Source organism: Hyperolius riggenbachi, chromosome 5, assembly GCF_040937935.1.
Source record: "Hyperolius riggenbachi isolate aHypRig1 chromosome 5, aHypRig1.pri, whole genome shotgun sequence".
Classification (NCBI taxonomy): domain Eukaryota; kingdom Metazoa; phylum Chordata; class Amphibia; order Anura; family Hyperoliidae; genus Hyperolius; species Hyperolius riggenbachi.
In genome coordinates, this window is record NC_090650.1 from 259,230,897 (window position 1) to 259,255,383 (window position 24,487).

The window sequence follows — 24,487 nt, forward strand, 5'->3', positions numbered from 1 at the left end:
GAAGGAAGGTATTAATTTGGGTCCAATAATTTTGTAAGTGGGGACACAATCGCACCATATTAATAAAGTCTGCAGAGACTTGACCACATCTAGGGCAGCTATCAGATCTATCTAGGTACATACGTGCCAGTCGTATGGGAGTATAGTAGATTCTATAGATAAATTTTAGTTGAATGAGCCTGTCCTTAATAGAAATAAGATATGAACCAGTATCTTCCAACAGGTCCCTCCATTCAGAGTCCTCAAGATCGGGTACATCCGCACACCATTCCTGGAAGGCCTTATTAACTCTGAAGGATACAATGTTTATAAGGGTTGAATATATGGCTGAGATGGGGGCTTCCAAAAATTTTTGTAATAGTAGTGCCTCCAGTGGGTCTGATTTAAGTGTGATAGGTCTGGGGAATTGGGAATTGGCAGCATGCCTTATTTGTAGGTATCTGAAGAACATTTTATTAGTCAATGAAAACGCTTGTTTTAGGTCATCAAACGAGGATAGCTGACCATCTGTGATTATATGTTTAACCCATTTAATTCCAAATCTTGCCCATAAAATGGAGTCAGGAATATGTTGGAAGTGTTGTAGTTGCGGGTTGCACCAAAGGAGAGTAAATGGTGAATACACATCTGTGTACATTTTTTCCTTGCAACTTCCAACACTTTGATAGTAAGGACCATGGGCCTAGGAAAGTCAGCATATGCTTTAGCTCCTCTGAATGGCAGGAGGGAGAGTGCTTCTAAAGAACCCACTATTGCTGCTTCCAGCATAGAGGCTGTGTTCCTGAAATCCTGGGCAAACCACCACCTAGTCGTTACCATTGCAGACGCCCAGAAGTATAGTTTAAAGTTTAGGAGAGCCATACCTCCAAGAGAAGTAGGAAGTTGCAGAGTATTAAGAGCTATTCGGGGCATACCGCCTGCCCATAGGAATTTAATTAGTATTGTATTGATCTTTTGGAAGGTAGAATTAGGAATCCAAACAGGTGTTTGCCTAAAAACATAGGTGAATCATGGTAGATATAAGATTTTAATCAGGTTAGATCTTCCCATGACAATTAATGGTAGAGTAGCCCCGGTTTGGCAGTGTTTATTCAAGGAGTCAATAATTGGGTTAAGATTGATTTTGAGGAAGTCAGTAAGTGGATATTTAATGTGTATGCCAAGATATTTGAATGTGGACACCCATTGCAGTGAAGTGGTGGTCACTTCCCTTTGGGCCTTTGGATCTATGGGAAAGAGTGAGGATTTCTCCCAGTTGATTTTAAGCTCTGAATAACTACCAAATTTGTCTATGACAGCGAGCAGAGTTGTCAGTGAATCATTGGCATTCCCCAAGAAGAGAAGATCATCCTCATAAAGAGCGATTTTTTTCAGTGAGGTTACCAATTTGTAGTCTCTGAATGGCTTCTGTAGTTCGGATTACGGTTGCCAATGGCTCTATAGCTAAGGCAAAGAGGAATGGGGATAATGGGCAGCCTTGTCTTGTGCCCCTATGTAGGTTGAATGCATCAGACATCATCCTGTTAGTAAGAACTCTCGCTCTGGGAGTGGCGTACAGTGATTTGGACCTATGCCAAAGTGTTGTAACACTAACCATAGGTAGGGCCACTCCACAGAGTCGAAAGCCTTCTCTGAATCAAGTGAGGCTACCACTCTGTGACCTGAGTTATCATGTCTGGCAGAAAGATTAATGTATATGTGTGAGGACGCGGAAGAGCCGCCGCCATGATCCGGCGGCAGGCGGCTCTTTCCGCGTCCAGACGCGTGCCACACACGGAGAGGCAGCCGCCTCCCCTCTGCATGAGGCGGCTGTCTCCGGGCAAGAGTCGGCAGGGCACGCAGAAACCGCCGCGTAGGACGCGGCGGTCGCTGCCCATAACCCCGCTGCGGAGACACCGCAGAGCGGGGCAGCTGTAGCTGGGACATGTAGTCCCTCAGGAGTTAGAGTGACGCGCGCGCGCACTCAAGACATAATTTGACTCCCTGAGGGGAGTCAGCTGACCAGGCTGGTCAGCTGACTCCAGCACCTATCCCTATTGGTCCAGCACTTAGGGAGGTGCCGAAAGGCACATAGGTACATATATTGCTGGCTGTTCATTTGTTCCTTGTCTGGCGTTGCGTTCACATACGTGGGAGCACCCAGATCCGTTAGTCAGATCCGTTAGTGTGCCGGGACCAGCTGGAGCTGTAATCCTACACTAAGCTAGATTTGTTGATAGCTTAAAGTACTAGTTTGATTGTGTTTATCTGTTATGACCTTTGCCTGCCTCGACTATCCTTCTGAACTCTGACCTTGTACCTCGTTATATCTGACACTCCGTTGCTGAACCTTGCCTATACCTTGACTCCGCCTCTGCCTCCTGATTTTGTACCCCGATATATCTGATACCCCGTTGCCGAACCCTGCCTGTACTTTGACTCTGCCTTTCGTCTACTGATCTTGTACCTTATCTGTCTGTGTGTTTACGACTTGGCTTGCCCGACCTCGAGAACCGACCTCACGATTGGAGGCGGTTCCTTGTCCCGTTAGTGACACTTGCGCCTGCGTGTCACTTTCGGACTTTCCTTCCCACTGTCAGTCTGACTCCTCCCGTCTTGGAGAGCTCAGACCTGTGGAAGGAATCTGTGCGGTTCTCTTTGCTGCACTGAGGCTTGTCCTCTGTATTACTGTTGCACCAATCACAACACTCTACTCAAGTGACCAGAGGTTAGCTAGTATATTGGATTATCGGTGATACTGCAGATCACATATAATCTGATATACGTCTGTATTTCCCGTGATACTGCAGTTCACCGGTAATCAGACCTCTCTGTGCTTCACCGAGCGTTACAATATGCGTCTGAGGTTAATATCCGTTCCTCGTCCAGACATGAAACCCGTTTGGTCGGATGTATCAGAGTGTTTAATAGTGGTTTGAGTCTGGTGGCTAGTATTTTGGCTAATAGCTTCGCATCCATGTTTATTAAAGAAATCGGCTGATAGGACGAGCAAAGCAACAGATCTCTTCCCTTCTTGGGGATCACCACAATCAGTGCCTCTTGCATAGAATGAGGTAGGGACTGCACGCCGTCAGAGTCCCGCAACAATCCATGGATATAAGGGGTGAGTATCTTGAAGTGCTGCTTATAGACTACGCCCCCACGGTAACCATCCCGGCAATTGTCTCTGACAGGGGGATTACCTTAAATACTGCTGAGGAAATTAATAAGGAATTCGCAAAATATTATGCCAACCTTTATGCCACCAAGTGTAATGCCCCAGCAGATGAAATTCATGATTATCTTTCCAATATTCCACTGCCAAAACTTTCCACAGAACAACGGGAATCTTTAGAGAAACCAATTACTATAGACGAGGTGGCTAATGCTGTAGCTGCACTGCAATCTAATAAGACCCCGGGATTGGACGGTATGCCGTCGGAGTTCTATAAGCACCTCAATTCTTAAATGTTTTTTTATTAACACAAACATAGTGCAGTGACAAGTGTATAACAAAACGCAGTTTATGTAGGGTTTAGGGTGAGGCAGCACATTGTTTGCTTTGCTTATGTCATTTTGGAGTTGATTTGCTTAGGCTGGAGAACAAAGTGATTTTGTACACCTGCAGTAGATTGTTTGACACATGTCACCTGTCGCCTGCAATTATAATTTGTGATTTTATTGAGTGATAGTCTGTACAAGAATTTTTGCTGCTTCTCACTTGACTCTGCTTGGGGAAAAAGTGATCAGCTGTGTTAGATTCATCTGGTTGATTGCTATTTCTTTGTACCAATATTGCCCTGTTCCTCATCTCTCTTCCCCCTTTACAAGGCAATATGGGCCCTATTCACTTCACTTTTCTCCTAAATTATGTTTTCATCTTCTGTTTAAAATAACTTTTCCAGACTATGCCTCTACAAAAATTACAAAAAGGTAGGTGAAAAAGTACTGTCAAAATAATCTAAGTATTTTCTTGCTTGCTGGTGGCTTGAAAATGATTTTGTTGATAAGATGTAAAAATGTCACCTGCGAGAAAAAAAAAGTGAATGGAATAAGGGCCTACATGCTGCTTGGTTGCAAGCCGAGGAAGCATGTTTATATGGGCATTGTTGGAAAACGGTCATCTAAAATAATCAAAAAAAGATCATTTTAGACAGCAGAAGTGTACCTGCCTTTAGTCACATAGATCTGATACACTGCTAAAGCTCTCTCCAGGACACGTAAAAAGACAACCGATAAAGCTGTGTAACTTGACTGGATTCCATATCAAATATTTATGTGTTAACATTTTGTTACATAAAAATCATAATTTAAAACAATACTGTAGTTTGTAAACTATTGAATATATTTTTACAATTGACTATAAAATGTTAAACTCACAAATAATGCAATGTAATTTAACACTTTGTAAAATGTTAAAAATGTATTATTAGAGTTGCCTTGAACTCAGCATAGTTTTCCCCATTTTAGATAAGGAAGTCAAAGTTGAGACTTATGCTGGGCAGTTTTTGTAGTTTTTATCTCTGCTGGCCAACTTTCTCTTTACTTTCTGTCTTTTGACATCCTACACTCTGTTGTGAACTGATTTCACCATCACTGTACTGCATTTTAAAAACGATAATTTCAATTCTTTTGAAGAGAATTCTCTACAGAAGATTTTCTAAAGAGTATTGAAAGAATGTACTTCAAACAAATAAGACGGCATGTTTGACTCATAGCAGGAGCCTGTGTGTCAGTAAACAGGAGGTGAGAGGATAGCTTTCCTATCAGAACCTTGGCTTTCACTGAACAGGAAGTGAGAGGAAACTTTTCCAATTAGAGCCCTGGGTGTCACTAAACAGGAAGTGAGACAAAAGTTTTCCAATTAGAGCCCTGGGTGTCAATGAACAGGAAGTGAGATGAAAGCTTTTCAATTAGAGCCCTGGGTGTCAATAAACAGGAAGTGAGATGAAAGCTTTCCAATTAGAGCCCTGGGTGTCAATGAACAGGAAGTGAGGCATACGCTTTACAAAAAGCAGTGAAAACCTTACAGATTTCTATCCATTCCTCAATTTGACCAAAAATAAAAGGTTATTTGAAGTTCCACTTTAACCAGTCGTATACTAGCACAAAACCCATACAATGTGTTGCAAACAAAACAAATTTCAGTAAGGGCTGGTGCACACCAAAACCCGCTAGCAGATCCGCAAAATGCTAGCAGATTTTTAAACGCTTTTTTTTATTTTTATGAGGCGTTTTGCTAGCGTTTTGCGGATTGCTGCAGCGGATTTCAGTATAGTAGATTTCATATATTGTTACAGTAAAGTTGTTACTGAACAGCTTCTGTAACAAAAACGCCTGCAAAACCGCTCTGAACAGGCGTTTTTCAGAGCGGTTTGCGTTTTTCCTATACTTAACATTGAGGCAGAAACGCACCCGCAATCCAAAAAATGCCTCACCCAGGCATTTTTCGTTTCTGCAAAACGCCTGCCGCTCTGGTGTGCACCACCCCATTGAGATACATTGACCAAGCAGATCCGCAGCCGCAAGCGGATCTGAAAACGCCTAAAAAGCCGCTCGGTGTGCACCAGCCCTAAGTGTCTGGTGCCATTAAAACCTGTTTTCACTCTTATTTTAAAGGGGTTCTGTGGGGGTTTCTGAGGAGAAAAACTGCCACTTACCTGGGGCTTCTATCAGCCCCCTGCAGCGGTAATGTTCCATGCCGTCCTGCTCCCATCCGCCGTTCCCCGCAGCCGGCACCGGGCTATTATTCATCTGTGACACAGACCAATAATGCGCGCTGCCGCGCCTCCGCTCGCGTCCTCTGAGGCTTACTGCGCAGGCGCAGTACAATGTTTTCTTGCAGGCGGAAGCGAGCGGGTGCGCGGCCACCGTAGCGCAGCCACAGTTGGATCCCATGCCGCGCTACACCGGGGTCGGCGGCGGAGAACGGCAGATGGGAGGAGGACGGCGTGGGACATTACCGCTGCAGGGGGCTGATAGAAGCCCAAGGTAAGTGTCTGTCTTTCTCCTCAGAATCTCCCCACAGAACTCTTTTAAGGATTTAGCTGTATTATCTTTATCTCTAAATTCAGAAAGAGTTAACAGCATGTGTAAAGTTTTGCCGTCATTTCCTGCTTAATTACTGCTGAATTGGAACATAAATTTGTACAATTAGCTCTGCTTTCAATACCATCTTTCAGCACATACTGCACAAAAACCATGTGAAACTCAACATCTATCCAACACTCTGCCTATGGATTATGGATTTCCTACTAACAGGCCCCAAGTTGTTAAGCTGGGCAACCTCTTCTCTCACCCAAGGGCCACCAATATTGAAGCCCTACGAGGCTGCATCTCTGTTCTCCCTCTACATGAACAAGGGCACCTCCGCGGAAAATGTTGTTAAAATCATCAAATTTGCAGATTACACCACCGTTGTTTGCCCTCTAACCAAGAATGATGAGCAGGCCTACAACCAATAGGTCAATAGAGTTTATCACTGGTGCAATAAGAACAAGCTGGTCCTCAACACAGCCAAAACCATCAAGATGATCATTGACTTCAGGAAGCAGTCCCCCAAACCTCCTCCAATCTACATGGATGGCACTGAAGTTGACAGTATTCAACGTCCACCTCCTTGCCACAATCGACCTAAGTTAAAAGGCCAACAGCACCTCTACCAAAAAGAAAGCCCAGCAAAGGCTATTCTTCCTTGGCCAACTAAAGAAGTTTGGCATGACTCAGAACCTTCTGAGGTGCTTTCTACACTGCCACTATTGAATCTGTCCTCTATTCATTCATCCTAGTCTTGTATGCCAGCTCCTTCATTGGCAACAGATACAAACTCCAAAGGGTATCAGATCAGCAAAGAGGATCATAGGAAAACCTTTTCCACCACTTGATCTCCTTCACAATTTCAGGCTGAGCTCCAGAACACTGAGGATTGCTAAGGACCCCTCTCACCCAGACAATTATTTCTTTAGCTAACTCCCATCAAGTCGGAGGTTTCAAGCTATCTCTGCCAGGACCACAAGACACAAAAACACTATCCTCCTCTCAGCTGTCAGACTCCTGAACACTACCCATCTTCCTCCTTTTATCACTTAGACTGTTGCTGCCCACTTCTTCCTGATGTTCCCTGTTATTGATGTACTGCCTTCACTGATATTGTGCATTCTAGTGTTATTGAGTATTTACTTATTGTTATTGAGCATTATCCTGTATGTGCCAAAACTACAGTATTTCTGGGTATGAAAAGCTGTACTTGGTGAATAAAGCAGATTCTGATTAGCAAGCATATTAACATGCTTTGAATTACCGATTGATTCATTAAAAATTAGCGCAATAGATTTTTATATGTACAGCTCAGCTTTAGCTGTGCCCTTATTGAGTCATGTAGGTAATGAAATACATTTTAAAAGGTTTGAGTTGTATGCCTGAGGACAGTAGGTGTAGTGAACAGACTTAGAACACATCTGAATTCTTCAGAGTCCAGAGGCATTCATTTTGTCAAGTGCTTGAGACCATAGTTTATAACTGGTCATATTTGATGATAAGTGCACATCTCCAGGCCCTAATTCACGAAGCAACTGCAAGATTGCTGTGTGCAGGCAGTGCACAGCAATTTTACTGTTACTACCGATGACAGAGTAGCACGCATTGCCTAATTAGCACAACCTACATTACCTGAGTAATAATTAGGCAACGTGCACTACTCAGCATTGATAGCAATAGTACCATATATACTCGAATACAAGTTGACCTCGTATATAAATCGACTCCAATATTCAATCCTCTTAAACTGGAATTTATTGACTCAAGTATAAGTCTACTCAGCAAAGTTAATGGCTGCACTTGGGGCTCAGTAGGGGTTAATGATCACACTGCATACAGTAGTATTGTAGCCATTAACCCTTCCAGTCATTTAAGTGCAGCCAATACCTCCTCCAGGCCCCCAAGTGCTGCAATTATTCACTCCCTTTTATGCAGCCCAGTATTTCCCCCTTGCCCATTTCCTTGTTAATTGTGGCCAGGACTTTCAGACCTGTGTTTTATTGGCATTTCCTTTACTCAAAGGGTCAATTACCACAAGGTAAATTGCTGTAAATGGGAATGTTACTATTAGTAAACACATTGCTCAGTGCGCTCAGTGTTGCCCGTGACTCATGTCTAAGTCGACCCAGACCTATATATTGACTTATACTCGAGTATATACAGTAAAATTTCCATGCTGTGCACCTCAACTTTACCAGTGCTTTGTGAATCAGTGCCCTGGTGTGTGCATAGTAAAAGATGGTTCACGTTCATACTCTACATAGGCAGAATGCACCTTTTTTTCATGATATGAGCAAAGCTTATGAATATAGAGAATTTTACAAGCTACCAATGATCTGTCTAAATCTACAGCACCATCATTGAATGTTTTGCTAGTTTTAAGATCATTTATATTTTTTATATTTGCTCTGTGAATTACTGGAATTTTCCATGTATCTTCAGGATATAATTGAGTGCAATAGTAGTAGCAAGGGTTAATGGCTGAGCACAATAATAATTTTTTTTGTGATATATGGTAACCAGTACAAAAAAGAGAGATAAAGCTTTGACTGGGTAGTAACGTTTGAGGTGTATAGTTTGTTTAAAAAAGGACATAGAAAAGATGAAGGGTTTTTTTTTGTTTTAAAAGACCTGACCTTAATGAAGAAGTCACTGAAGACTGTGATGGTTTGGAGTCTGCATAAATAAATATTCACAGTGGAAGGAAACATTAACTGCTTATTATGCTGTGTTTTTATCAATGCTTCAAAACAGTGACTTAATGCAGCAGCTGAGTTAGTGCTCTGCTAGATATGTCCCAGTTCAGGGGCACTTGGCAGAAAAATCATTTTACAGAGTTTAGAGCAAGATTACACTTATGGTGGCCATACATGGTACAATGTTTTCATACAATCTTACCATTTCTATGTAGTATAAGGGAAAATTAAGTGAATATACTGAAAGGATAATTTAGGCAGTTCCCTTATATTACATAGAAATGGTAAGATTGTATGAAAAAAATTGTACCATGTATGGCCACCATTAGAGCTATGACATTTTGTACAATCAAATTTAAACAGCATCAAACGTAACTGACTAACTGATTCTTAATTAGTGATGGCCCGAACCGTTTGCTTGGCGAACCTTTCTGGGCCTCTTACTACTTCTGGGTCGCAATGACCCGGAGTAGTACGCCTGCGCTGCCCGGCGGAGCGCGTCCTAGATCGCGCTCCCGTTGCCGTGCACTTTCTGCGCATGTGCGTGACGTCATGAGTGACGTCACGCTCATGCGCAGAGAGTGCCCGGCAACAGGAGCGCGATCTAGGACGCGCTCCGCCGGGCAGCGCAGGCGTACTACTCCGGGTCATTGCGACCCGGAAGTAGTAAAAGGCCCAGAGCAGCAGAGCGGTTCGCCGGCGAACGGTTCGGGAACCGTTCGCTACATCTCTATAAATGGGTATTTATGTACCTCATTAATGAAAATAAATGTCCTGGCACAGTTTGCAGGCTTACTTGTACATCACCTTTAGAAGAGGCTTCCTTCTGGAAAGACAGCCATGCAGACCAATTTGATGCAATGTGTGGCGTATAGTTTGAGTGAGTCTATGAGGGAGTGTGAGAGCAATAACACCAAATGTATCAGATCTGCTCCCATCCCCATTCACACCTGAGACCTTATATTGAAATTTGATATTCTTCACTTAGGTTAGGGTGTACTAATTTTTACTGCCACCGGTTTAGACTTTAAAAGCTGTGTCTTGAGTTATTTTAATGGGACAGCAAATGTACACTGTCATGCAAGCTGTACACTGATTATTTTACATTATTTCTTCAGTATTATCCTATGAAAATATATAATCAAATATTTACAAAAAAGTGAGGTGTACTCACTTTTGTGAGATACTCTGAATATTCAAAAACACACATTGGTTTTGGTAGGGAAGGGGGGTGGTGTCAACAGATCTTTAACAATGGAGAAGATTGAAGAGAACTGCCGTACTTTTCGCCATATAAGACGCACTTTTTCTCCCCCAAAAATGGGGTGAAAAAGTCCCTGCGTCTTATACGGCAAAGGCAGGAAATCCCCGACTTCCGAACGCCCGCCGATACGAACCGCCGCTATGTCGGGGATTCCCTGCCTATTTCCCCCTGTGCCTGGCTCCCCGCTATGTGTCTATCCTCCTTCCCCCCCCCCAGCTTACATGTCTAAGCCCCCGCTTACATCGCCGGGTCCCCCCTGTGTATGCAGCGGCAGCGGGCAGTAGCTTACCTCCTCCATCTTGCCCGCGGCGATTGAAGACATCCGGCTCCTGTGGGCGGCTTCCTCTACTGCCGGCTTCTAATGACGCGTCATCGATGACGCGTCATTAGAAGCCGGCACTAGAGGAAGCCACCCACAGGAGCCGGATGTGTTCAATCGCCGCGGGCAAGATGGAGGAGGTAAGCTGCTGCCGCTGCATACACAGGGGGGACCCGGCGATGTAAGCGGGGGGGCTTAGGCATGTAAGCGCGGGGTAGGATAAACACATAGCGGGGAGCCAGGCACAGGGGGAAACATGGGGGGCGACAAGGCACAGAGGGGGCAGACCAGAGGACACAGAGGGGGCATACCAGAGGACACGGGGGGCAGACCAGAGGGCACGGGGGGACCAGAGGGGGCAGACCAGAGGGCACAGGTGGGACCAGAGGGGGCATACCAGAGGACACGGGCCAGACCAGAGGGCACAGGGGGAACCAGAGGGGGCATACCAGAGGGCACAGGGGACCAGAGGGGGCAGACCAGAGGGCACAGGGGGGACCAGAGGACACAGAGGGGGCAGACCAGAGGGCACAGGGGCACCAAAGGGGGCAGACCAGAGGGCACAGACCAGAGGGCACAGGGGGGACCAGAGGACGCAGAGGGGGCAGACCAGAGGGCACAGGGGGGACCAGAGGACAGAGTGGGCATACCAGAGGGCACAAGACCAGAGGGCACAGAGGGGGCAGACCAGAGGGCACAGGGGGGACCAGAGGACACAGGGGGACCAGAGGACACAGAGGGGCTAGACCAGAGGGCACAGGGGGGCAGACCACAAGGCACAGAGGGGACCAGAGGACACAGAGGGGCAGACCAGAGGGCACAGGGGGGCAGACCAGAGGACACAGGGGGAACATCACAGGACAAAGGGGGAAGACCAGAGGGCACAGGGGGGAGTCCACAGGACACAGGGTAGGAGACCAGAGGACACTTGGGGTAGACAGGGGGAGATAAGGACACATGAGGTACACAGGAGGACACCATTTGGGGGAGGACATGTACAAGATGCTCCTGAAATATGGACGCACCAGGTTTAGTTTATATTTTTTTTCCCTTTTTCTTGCCCTCTAAACCTGGGTGCGTCTTATATTCCGGAGCGTCTTATACGGCGCGAAATACGGTAGCTCAGCCTTCATTCAAATAAAAAAATTTTGTTTTTAAAGATTTTATTAGTTTTGGGTTTTTTTAGAAATGGAAACAGCAATACAATGAATAGGAATCAGATTTCCACATAATATGACCAACAAGGCAAGAAATTCAAACAGTATATTGAATACAAACATAGTTTGAGCAAAAAAAACAAAACAAAACGCAAGCACTAGGATTATTAAGTCAGCAGGAACTTAAGTCATTTGTCACAGTAGGTCAACAGCGGACCTATAAGGTCCGAAACCCTACTATATGCTGCCATGTACATTTGTAAAGGCAATAACAAGACCAGAATAAAACACGTTTAAAACAGGAACAATAACTAAGGTAAAACGGAGATAGCCAATGGAAAATCAAATGTACTCCAGAGAATTGTAACCTGCTATCTGGAGTATGCACTGAAAAGGGGGGGGGGGGGGTAATTCAAATAACATTTTTAAAAGGAATTAAGCTAATCACTTACGTTGCTAAGGGTGCTACACAACTCCCAATAAAGTCTTATTTATGTTGTGTTTGTAGCAGCTAAGGGCTGGTGCATACCGAGCGGGTTTTTTGGCGTTTTCACAGCCGCTTGCAGCTGCGGATACGCTTGGTTAATGTATCTCAATGGGGTGGTTCACACCAGAGCGGGAGGCGTTTTGCTGAAACGCATACTCCCGGGGTGAGGCATTTTTTTGGATTGCGGAGGCGTTTCTGCCTCAATGTAAAGTATAGGAAAAACGCAAACCGCTCTGAAAAACGGCAGATCATAGCGGTTTGCGAGGCGGTTTTGTTACTGAAGCTGTTCAGTAACAGCTTTACTGTAACAATATATGAAATGTACTACACTGAAATCCGCAGCAGCAATCCGCAAAACGCCTCAGAAAAATAAAAAAAAAAGCGTTTAAAAATCTGCTAGCATTTTGCAGATCTGCTAGCGGGTCTTGGTGTGCACTGGGCCTAAGAGATTGTTTTTGGTGTATGCTAGGTTGGTGCCTTGTAGCTTATGTCTCACCTCTCCTGTATTTCCATACATGTATCCATTTCCTTTGTTACTTAACCATAAATTAGACAGCTCACATCAACATCGATCATAGGCATTTCAGCATAAAATAGAAGCATTATATTTATTATTGTTAAATAGATGAGTTTTATTTTATGGGTTTGTCAAGTATGCACAGGTGCATCCTGGCAAGCGCTATATTTTTTGTTTTTTATTTACTTGATCAATAAATTTTAGGTTTGATTTTGTTATGGTGTTCACTGCTAAAATCCAGAATTGCTGCATCGTTGACCTATCTGTGTTGTAATTCTGCAGGTGTTCAGCGATAAGTCTGTGTTTATGACACACATTATTTTTTGTCAGAGTGGTAAAGCTGAGAAGAATGAGAACTGGCCAGCCGTGCAGAGTTGCTATGTGAACAGCCATGCAGAAGGACCCATGTCTTTATAAGCTGGCATCTTCCATTTCTACCCGTTTATAAATGTCATGCTTTCCACAGCAGGAATGCAGACTAAATGCTGTAGGATTTAATGACAGTTGTGTTTTCATAACTTCCACTTTACATTTACCTATCACTATAAACACTGTCTGTGGCCTCCGCAAATTTACTATTATTGCTGCAATTCTAGCTGTAGGAAAGAACGTATCTTCCCCTGCATACAACAGATGTACAGTGTGCGTTAACTGTTAAAGCTTCAACAGTAGAGTATGTATATATAAATGTTTTGTAATGAGGCGCTGATTAATAGTGCAATATACCTGCATGAATAAAATTATATCTATTTTAAAATACTGGCAGAAAACTCCTGTTGGTTCGTGATTAACCCTCATACTGCCACAGACATCCATAGGTGTTCTGCGTTTTTGCATCTACAGTATATGCCATGGACATGTTAAAGTGAACCAAACACAATTTTCAGCACCCAGGGCATCTCAGTAGCACATTAAAAAATGCGTGCCAATAATAAAGCTCTTTACTACAAAAAAACTTAAATTTTACCTCTTCTTTTTACATTTAAAAGTTTAGCAGGGGCTTCTTACCCTACTTCCGAGGCCTGCCCATCTGCAGACATTTCAGACAGATAAGGATTGATGTAATTATTGTATTGCACGCATTAGCAGAGAGAAAACAAAAGCTTATATCAGCAAGTGGGTTGGGAACATAGGACACTATGCTTCAAGTCACAGATGCTATCTTCACACCTTCCCCTGGATAAATAATGGGTCAAGTCGCACCCCCACAGCGCACCCGTCGCATCATCACGCCGGCTGCTGTAAGCCTCCTGCGCATATGTGGTTCTTTAAAGACTGAATTGCGCACCCGAAGGAGGCTTACAGTGGCCGGAGTGATAACGCAACGGGCGCGCAGCAGGAGTGTGCACGGGCAACTTCACCCGAAGTCATTGATTACCAGAGCCACCAGCGGGACCAGGAGGAGGAGGAAGAGGATGCCGAAGGACCTCGCGGACTACGGGGGGCTGGGGAGAAGTTCCAGGTAAGTCCAAATTTCAGTTTTTAATTAGCGCTTAGGCTCCCTTTCAAGAGGTACTGTAGTGAAAATAATGTCATGAATAAAAACTGCTTATTTTTTCACATTATTAATTTAGATCTTATTTAATCAGGGTTTGCAAAATCTTTCCTCGCCCTGATTTCTTTTCTGTAATACCGTATATCACATGTATCGTAACTGCTGTCAGTTGCAGCTCTGTGGAATGTTTGAATATGAAAATGCCTGGTTTCCCAGAATGCTCTGGGAGGAGAATTCCAGATAGCTATCCAGCATAGGTTAATCATCACCGGTAGGGCAAGGTTACATACCAATATATAGATATAGAAGGCATTACCATAAAAGTGGATATCCTGAATAATTTTCTCCATTCTATTGTATGTCACTACAGTGCCTTTTTAATGTTGCTGTATTATAGAGAAATGTTAACAGCCCTGCTAAGGCTGTGTATTAGCTAGGGAGATTTTGTAAGGTTTATGTGGATGATATGATAGTAACAGAACATGCATTCACATTACTGAAGTGAGAAGATTAAAAAACAAAAGAGGAATTCATTTTACTATCGTCAGAGTCCCCTTATTTACTAACGGCCCTGAAGACAAATGACTGTCATTCTAAATGAAGGGAAGTTTAATAATAAATCATTCTGTAAGATGTAACCACTGATCAGTGTTTAATAGTTCTGACCATACCTAGACTGTGCTTCTTTTCCCATGAACTTCTATATTTTGCTGACAATGTGCAGAAAGTGACTTCACAGAGTAGCTATTCATATTTATGCTTTGCTGTTTTATCTCTTGCATTTTTATTGGAATGTATTACTCACCAGTTTTCTTTATGTTTGGACTAAATCTACCAGTTTTATTTAGCTATTGAATGCCATTTTACATACCGTAAGTATGCAGAAGATCCACAGGAAGCATAGATCCTCCTACCTAAAAATAAGCCTTTCAAGTGGAGAGAAAACCCTGCTTTATACAACTGGGATTTGTTTGTTATATAAAATGAATATATAGGAGACTAAGAACTATACAAGGAGATTGTACTTGAACAACAAAATGAATATATAATTGGGAAAGACATTATCCTATGTACTCACCTGCCTCAAGCATATAATGATATCTAGAGCATTTTTATGTTAGTCAGTAAGATGTACAAGTGTTTATTTGCAATATATGTACGGAAAACTGATAGGAGAGCCATCGAGTGATGCACACAAGCAACTTTTATGCCAGTTTTACACATGGTCAGAGCATTGTGGTGCGATGCTCCGCCCCCCTCGCATTGCACCGAAAGGGCAAAAAATAGATTCATATGACCCTGCGCAGAGTGCGCCACAGGGTCATATGCATAGTGCCACACGCCCTTCGCTGCCTCTCACCTAGTGACGTTCTTCCGGCTGGATAGGAAGTACAACACTAGGATTCTCTGCTTCCTTGTGGTTTTTGCATTGTTCCCTGCATGTGAGCCCCAACGCATTTAAAGTTTATGCATTGACCATTGACTTACATGCATTCGGTCAACATGGAAGTCGGATGGTAATGCGCTGTTGACTTTGCAACAGGTCGACGATGAATCAGACACTTCCGCCGCAATGCAATACCGTCAGTGGACCAGGCCCCATACACTTTCTTTACTGTTGCGTTACCTTACATGCAGAATGGTAACACAATGCAAAGAAATTGGCCAAACGTAAAAAGGGGCCTCAAAGGGAGTCTGAAGTGAGAAGCAGAGGAGGTGGCTGCCATATTTATTTCCTTTTAAACAGTGGCTGCCATCCTGCTGATCTCTGTGGCTGCAGTTGTGTCCAAATCACAGGACAGCCAGGCAATGTGCATTGTTTAAAAGGAAATAAATGTCAGCCTCCATATCCCTCTTAGTTCAATTGTGCTTTAATTTGTGCTGCCAGCTTTGGACAAAGGTGAAAGGTTAGAGACGACATAGAAAACATAAATAAATTACTTGTTGAAATGTGGAATCTGCACAGAATAGTATGTAAAGAATTTGAAATAGTGCTATATAATAGTGCCTCGTCATGTGCATAACAGACACCCTAATCCATTTTCATCCAAACCAATAGTGATGTCTGAAACTGGTCAGAACAAAAATTCCATTACTGTGCAGGTTTAGAAACAATTATCAATATAAACTTATACCATGAAAGCTGTAGCACACACAACTATTTAAAACAGGACTTTTAGGTAAACTGCGGCTCTGTGATGATAAGTAAACAATGAAGCTTAACCCTTTCTGTGCTCCCAGAAATGTGCAGGGAGTCGTAATGAAGATTTTTTTCCCCTCTAAAGTTTATCATGCAGTGGCTTATCTTTAAAAGCAGAGATAGCTCCACTTTAGAGAGGCATTGTAGTGACATATAGTAAAATGTAATAAATTATTCAGGATACCCAATTTTATGTTCATTGTTATGCATCCAGCAGTAAAGATGTCACCACCTGTGATTAATTTAAAGAATGTACTTTGGGAAGGGGAAATGTTTTACAAAATAAGCAATTTCTTTCAACAAAAGTTCAGTAAAGTTGAAAAGGAGAGAAGGACCAAGCCCTAATCGCTAAACCACAATGTATGTGGATTCATCTGCTGGATTGGTGAGCCTAGATTGCAGCATAATGGCAGCATTAGTCTTCAAATGCTGCATACAATGTGGTAACACATCACAGTTTGTTTTATATAATTAAAATGTCATTCATGTAAGGCATTATCAGCATAATGACACAGTGTGGCTTCCATCTGAATCGTCCAATGTGTGTCATCTTTCCAGTCTCATCATAGCAATCCTTGTAAGCATTCTTTTTCAGGGTACTGCAATGAAATGCCACTCAATAGGTTGCTGTCATAGCAGTCATAAAGATAAAAAACAGGTTAGATACAAATACCATCCACATTACAGACTTTCTGACAACTGACTGCAGGTAAAACAGTGGCTGTAAAAGAGGCGCGTGGAAAAATTACAGCGAAATAACGGTAATAGGATATTGATAACTTTAAAGATATTCTTTTAGTGGCTGGATGGTGTAATGGTTAAGGGCTCTGCCTCTGATACAGGAGACCTGGGTTCAAATCTCGGCTCTGCCTGTTCAGTAAGCCAGCACCTATTTCAGTAAGGGGTTTCTTGGGCAAGTCTCCTTAAAGAGACACTGAAGCGAAAAAAAAATGATATTATGATTTGTATGTGTAGCACAGCTAAGAAATAAAACATTAAGATCAGATACATCAGTGTAATTGTTTCCAGTACAGGAAGAGTTGAGAAACTCCAGTTGTTATCTCTATGCAAACAAGCCATTAAGCTCTCCTACCAAGTTAGGGCTGGTTCAGACGGACGTTTGTGCAGCGTCTACCGCCAGCGTTCGGGGCTTGGCGTTAAACGCTCCCATTCAAGTGAATGGGAGCGTTTGTACCAAGCTTTTACGCGCGTTTACACGAACGCGGCGTTCGGGTCCCGATTTTCCCTGGCGTTCAAGGAGCCCCTGGAAGCTACATGTAGCTTCCAGGGACGGTTAACCGCGATGGTAATGTCCCCCTAGGGGAAGAAAAAACGCGACCGCATGCGAACGCAACGCGAACGCTGATGAAAGCCTGAAGGCATCACGAACGCAACGCCAACGAACGCAACGCCTCCGAACGTCCGTCTGAACCAGCCCTTAGTCGTGGAGAGGGCTGTTATCTGACTATTATTATCTCAACTGTTCCTGGACTATTTACTTTTCCTCTGCTAGAAGAGAGGTCATTACTTCACAGACTGCTCTGAAAGACTCATTTTGAATGCTGTGTGTTGTGTAATGTGCACATATTATAGAATGATGCAATGTTAGAAAAAACACTATATACCTGAAAATAAAAGTATGAGAATATTTTCTTTGCTGCTAATCTTCTAGTAATTATTCATAGTACACAACCAATTCACTATATCATATATTTTTTTTTCGCTTCAGTGTCTCTTTAACACTGCTACTGCCTACTGAGTGCACTCTAGTGGCTGCCTCGCAAGTGCTTTGAGTCCGACAGGAGAAAGGCGCTATACAAATACTGCAATTATTATTAATTATTATTATTTTATCCGCTATAGTAGAATATCCGTAATTTTATGAATATTCTAGTACCACCATCTGTACCCTAATTCTCACTTCAACGCTCAGCTATCTATGCCTAACACTAACCACCCTTCAACCACTCCTAACCCTAATCACCCCCCCCCCCCAGTCACCGCTATATATTTTGCACCAGGGTACTGCTATAGTGTAGCCAAATTCCAGTAAACAACTGCTCCCAGCATGCTCACCATTCCTACTACTTGTAGTGAAACTGGTGCCGCTATTTACCTTATATTGGGTGCCCTTCGCACCCCAAATTACTCTACAGCGAAACCTTGGTTTGCAAGCATAATTTGTTCTGCAAACATGCTTGTAATCCAAAGCACTCTTATATCAAGGCAATTGTCCCCATAAGAATTAATGGAAACCCAGGTGATTTGTTCTACAATCCAAAAACAGTTATAGTATAAAATAAAACTTTTAAAAAAGACTTTCACTATGGCTAACAGAATCATTTTCACCTGTTGGCTCACTCCAACCTTTCATTTGTTCGGCTTTAACAAGGAACATATCCACTGACCGTTGCTTTTGCATATTTTGGGGGATTTCATGGAAATGTGACATTCTCTACTCAGACTAGGCACAATCCTGCAACACCAAAGGGAGAACTATCAGCTCAGTTGTTGTGATGATGTGATGCGTGTATACTTTTTTTTTTTTTTTTTTTGCTTGTATATGAAGACTTGCTTGTATATCTAGTCAAAATTGCCCAAACATTTTTGCTTGTATTGCAAAGTGCTCTTAAACCAAGTTACTTACAATTCAAGGGTTTTCTGTATTTTAATATGGGCACTGTGGCGGTGGCTGGTTCCCAGGCATTGCTCGCGCCCAAATTATCTGTTTTGTTTTGGTCTCACGTCAGTACACTGTCTGCATGGAGTATGTATGATCTCTCTGTGTTCTTGCACTATTTTTAAACATGTGCCAAATACTTATTAATAGGTTATTTTGTGTACGCTCAACTTGTTCATAATTATGCTTGTGGGCTATAGCAACAGCAGGTAAAAAAAGATTCTGAGCCCCTTTGACATACATTTGCTGACATGAATTATTCAGTGTATTCTGTAAAGTGCTGCATGCAACATTCATTGGACAAAAATACAGTGATCTGCAGCACTTTACAAAATAGTCTTTACTGTCTTGTGGCCCATTTGTGTATAAATGTCTGTGTACTGGTAACATTTATCGGTTTTGATAATAGTTTTTGAATGGACCAGTGTGTAGTTTTATAGGTGAACAAAACTCATTTTTAAGGAAAAGGGTATGTTGTTTTGTAGTCTACTTTATCTTTATTATTTTTTCTTAAATTGACCCCAGTATTTTATAACGTTTTAAATAATCTTTCCTATAGAAATGAGAATTTGACAGAGGACACGGTGTTCATGTTCAGTTTGCAAAGTATACAGGGATTTCGGATCAGAAATCTTAGCTCTGCCTTAAAATAGGGTAGTGTCTTGGGAAGGAGGGGGGGGGGGGGGGTTATGATGTGTCCTTACCTGTATGGCACAGTTTGTTGTATAGTATCATGTAACTGCAGAGCAGCAGGTCATAAAATACAGTTATTCTTAGTATGGTTTTGAGCTGGTGATTACAGTACAGTAAATACTATCAATATTTCATTTCTTTCTGATTTTAAAAAATATGTTCAGCATTGAACTTGCTAAAAACATTGCAAATAATAAAAAAAATTACAGGCACAAGATGCCTGTATGGTGCCAGTGACCTTTTTTTTCTTTTTAACTTTTCTTTTAATGCAGCAAATCCATTAGAGACACTTTTGTAGGATTTTTGAAATGCCATACTTTGTATTTCATCTTTGTTCTGCAAAGAAGAGTTTCCATTTTGTATGAATAGAGAACAGAATTAAGCACACGGCAGTGTACACTGCAAAGTCAATATGTCTAGCTGCAGGATGCTCTGTTCAATCGATAGAAATATTGTAGCATGAAACAGAGATGTGCTGGCGTGGAATAGAACACAAGCAACAAGAGAAGTCTGAAAAATGTCATCATCACAACACTGTGTATGACCGTTCACATATCTGTGCGCATTGATGTCTTCCATCCCATCTCGATGCATTTGCTTTCTCATGTGTTCCTATTTGTGCTGTGTCTTTCCACATAGACAATTCAGAGCTCACATTCAGTACTCCAGGGATACTACTGAAGGATCGGATTCTAAAATAACAGATCTGTAAAGCAAGTGTCCCTGTGTTACTATCAATATACATCAAGCACCAGCTATGGTTTTGTTGCATCTTCATAAAAGCATTTAGAGTATTTGAAACTGTGTTTACTGGGAAGGTACACACAGCCGGCTTCTCTTTGTATTGCCCTCTTGCTGAACATTGACAGGCGGTGTGATTGCTTTCCCTTTTGGATGACATTTGTCTGCAGCTTATGGTACATTTACTATTGTAGGAAAAAAAGGATGCAGTCCTGAATATTCCATAAGAATGACACACTGGAAAATCTTTACAGCCCACACATGCATGTCATTTCCATGCTTATTAGCACTTACTCTAATTATTATACTTACATTAGGAGGCTATGGAATGCTTGAGCCTACAAATGGTCAATTAGATATGAATAATTCTTGTTTACTCAGGTGTTATTGAAACTTCAATAATAAGGTTAATACAGTCATGTTTATAAATTCCAGACACCGGTATAAAAAATTATACACTCAAAACAATATGACAGTAAGTCAAGGGGGTTACACATCTCATGCAAACAGATGGCTCTGGAACAATAGTCTTGACTGGATATAAAGAATAAAGAAACCCCAAAAAAACAGAACAGCAGTGTAACTGCAGAGTCATTCTTCATGACCACCTACGATGGAATAACCCCCAAGGGGCTCCCACTCCAACCCACCTCCACCAAGCTCAGGTCGATAACATAGAGTCAAACTCATATCCCCACTTTGATAGATCATCCATTCTTCCCATTTACCAAAAATAAAATGTAGTTATCTTGTAATGTATAAGTTAACTTCTCATTCAACATAATCTGGTAAAGGCGAAGCACAAGTAGATGCAATTTAATAGTCTTTTTTTCAGTTCAAGGCTATCACCCATTGGGCTGTAGTAAGAAAAGTAAAAATGATATGATGAAATACCCTGGGTATCTGTGAAGGAGGAATTAAAATCAGAGCCAGGTTATTGGAAATATTGAAAGTAACAGGGAGAACTGCAAGATCCTCCACATGCTTGCACAGTTTCTGGACCTGAGAACAGTCTCATAAGATACGGAGCAGTGAACCAGGGGCATTACAACCTCTAAAACAAGTGTTCAGAGCTGTTGTAACACCTAGTGAGTAATTTGAGAGATGTCTCGGGATTTGGAACTTCTAGCAATATTACTATACAATTTATCCCGCTGTCTATCTGTGAATGTAGTATAACAGAATACCCAAGCAACTCGGGGTGACCCAAAACTACTAGGAAGGTATAGGGGACTAAAAGAGACTGAAAAACCCTCCTACTAAAAAGCCAACGCTTAGTGTAGTTTGTCTTTTTAAAACAGAAGGTATTTGCAATAATTCAACTTTCAGTGAGCGATTGTGGTCTCCAACAATGCATCACTACTGAATATGCAAATTATCTCTTTATGTCCCTGAAGCCGGGCTTACATCCAGAACAGCTGGTGTATAGCAAGCCTTTAGCTTATAAAATGTATTAAATGTAGCATGTAAATCTCTTTCCCATAGAAAGCAATATTTAGGGATTTGAGGGCAGTGGTGGTCAATCAGGGCCAATGCAATTGTCTGGAATTGAAGTCATTTTACATAACTCCTCAAATGCTGTGCGACGGAAAGAAAGGGGACCCCCTATAGGAAGCGGACAGAAAATGTTTGATCTGCATTTGTACCTAAATGCATCTCCCATAGCGATATTCCTGTTAAAACAAAGAAAATGCTGTAAGCGTCATATGCATGCGCAGAGCACTCCCGGCGGCGGTCGCATGTTGTAAAACACCACACCACAGCCTGTGCACTGAGCCTGACTCTGGCAACCCCCGGAAGAGGGTGCCGGGTGGCATTCAGGTAAGAAAGACTGGGGACAGAGGACCAGGAAGCTCCTTTACATACCTGCCCCCCCCACCCCCGTGTCTCCTATTTGTTTCAGATCTGGTATACTATACTTTAAACCTTTTAAGACTGCATAAAGAAGGAAAGGGAGGGTGGGAGTAGCCATTTTCCTAGGTATATCAAGTAAACCACTGTAGGTAGAAAACAAAAACATGGCAATTTTTAAGAGCGACTTTGCAGAAACAATAAACTGTTAAAGAATCAAAATAAGCATAAGACAGATCCGTCCAGTGTACATTTAAAGCTGTCATTTAAAAGGATTACTAAGTGAAAAAGTAAAAAATATGCAATGAGCTTAGTCTGGTAACCCATACAGTCCAAATAGAATAAATTGGTACGGGATATCAACTTACATAATCATCTCTCCGTCTCACCTTGAAATTATGCAAAACTATGTACTAGAAAGATCTAAGGGAGCCAGAACCTATTCCTAATAATAATCAATTTATTGCATATGACCAGTATCAAAAAACACACAACAGTGGACAAGACACACATAAAAACCCCCCATAAAAACAAATACGTTCCATCAGCTATGAATGGCCAGGCTGTGCAAAAAATAGTAGTGAGTCTCTGGAGTGCACTCCATACAAAAAGATTCACAAATATCGTAGATTGCAACCTTAATAATCTTCAGGCCCAGGCTTCAAAAGCATTGATGGTTTGCGACATCCAGAACGGTGGCCACCGTAGGTCAACCCCGTGTGCTTTGTTGCACGCCTCTATGTATTAGTAGACATATACATGCTCATTACTGACACTGAAATCCATGTCAAACCTCTCAAGCCAAACCCAGCAAAGTTCTCAAGTATCAACATACATCAAACGCTAGCATGGGTAGATTGGTATTTGCATTGTGCTGTTCAAGCATTAGATCATAACTCACGACCGGATGACTCCAAGCCGGTGGATACTTCTGCCCATCTAATTGGTATACGCGTGATGGCTCCGGCGTCCAGTAACTCTCCGGTATGTTTGCTGAAGACAGCGGTAAGTTTGGCGAGAGGAAGAGCACGGAGGCACGGGGGACCAACTCCGCCCACGTAGCGGACGTCACAGGCACGTGACGCGTTTCGTCCGATGGACTTCCTCAGACGTGACCAAATTTTTTTATGTGTGTCTTGTCCACTGTTGTGTGTTTTTTGATACTGGTCATATGCAATAAATTGATTATTATTAGGAATAGGTTCTGGCTCCCTTAGATCTTTCTAGTAACCCATACAGTCCAACTAGAGTTTACTTTACTATAGCCAGATCAGTACAAAATGCCTTCTTATGTGTTGCTGGATGTGCTGCTCTTTGTACTTTAGTCCTGTTTTGCTAAAGTAAGTTTTGCAAAAAACAATATGTCTCCTTAAAACAGAAAATATTGGCAGGTTTCACTACCTACATCTAAAAAAGGTGTTTGTAAATTTGGGTGCCGGATAATGCCACATATTTATAAATGAAAGAAAAAGTAGTCCCCTCCTATCTGTAGTAGGATAATACTCAAGCCACAATAGTATTCAATATCAATGTATTAGTTTATTTAGACAACAGCAATCTTAAAAACACTTTAAAAACATACTGAGGATCCCCTGACCTTTTGCCATCCATAAATTCCTTTATATTGCAATGTAAAATATTAGTATATAGAGTGTATTTTTGGCCCCGCTCAGCCACTATAATGCCACATAAGCAAAAAGCAATACGCTAATGCATTAACAGTGTAAATCAAGGATTTCTGTAAGTCTGTTATTCTTATAAACCTAATATGAAACTTAAAGATGGTATACTGATCTCCCTGGTGTCCACCTTGGAGTGTATGATTTATATAAAAAAAAAAGTATATATTCACATCTCCTTATATAACTTTATTTGTATTCTTTACACAGGACTCAGAGGCTTAGTCATTGCTACCGCATTAAATATCGTCACATGGAGCGTACTCTGACACAGACAGAAGTCACCTTATTGCATGAAGAAATTGGAAAGTCAGCAATAGAAGAGCTTGGAGTTGAAGGAAGATTTTAATATAGCTTATGAGTGATATAAAACATACGTTGTTAAGAGTTTCTTTTTTTTATAATGTATTACAATATTTGATTCTGACAAAGAATTGTGCGTTTTACTCTTTAACAGCATCTGTTTGTGTCTGCACTGTCATTTCCCTCTTCATACCTTTGAAGATATGGTATATAGTTAACAAAACAGTTCTTTAGTGCACATACATTTTTTGGGTATCCAAATGGCGGTGTCACCATTTGCCATGTGGTGGTGTTACCCTGCAAACACGTCACATCCGAACATAGCCTCGACAATGCTGAGATGTGACTCCAAGGCATAGGGGCCCCCTCTACCGCCCGTGCCGAGTGCTA

General features: G+C 42.1%; 1 protein-coding gene across 5 annotated transcripts in view; it reads left to right on the forward strand.

The window, feature by feature from the left end:
- The window catches only part of FARS2 (phenylalanyl-tRNA synthetase 2, mitochondrial), a 405,583-nt gene extending 381,355 nt beyond the window's left edge, over window positions 1-24,228 (forward strand). For 4 of the 5 annotated variants that reach the window (XM_068236843.1, XM_068236844.1, XM_068236840.1 and 1 more), the window contains one exon: window positions 24,005-24,228. In XM_068236843.1, the coding sequence (XP_068092944.1) occupies window positions 24,005-24,143 (139 nt within the window). In that variant the 3' untranslated portion in view covers window positions 24,144-24,228. The remainder of the gene's footprint in view (window positions 1-24,004) is intronic. The other variant, XM_068236841.1, reaches the window with a different exon arrangement.
- The last annotated feature ends 259 nt before the right edge of the window (window positions 24,229-24,487 follow it).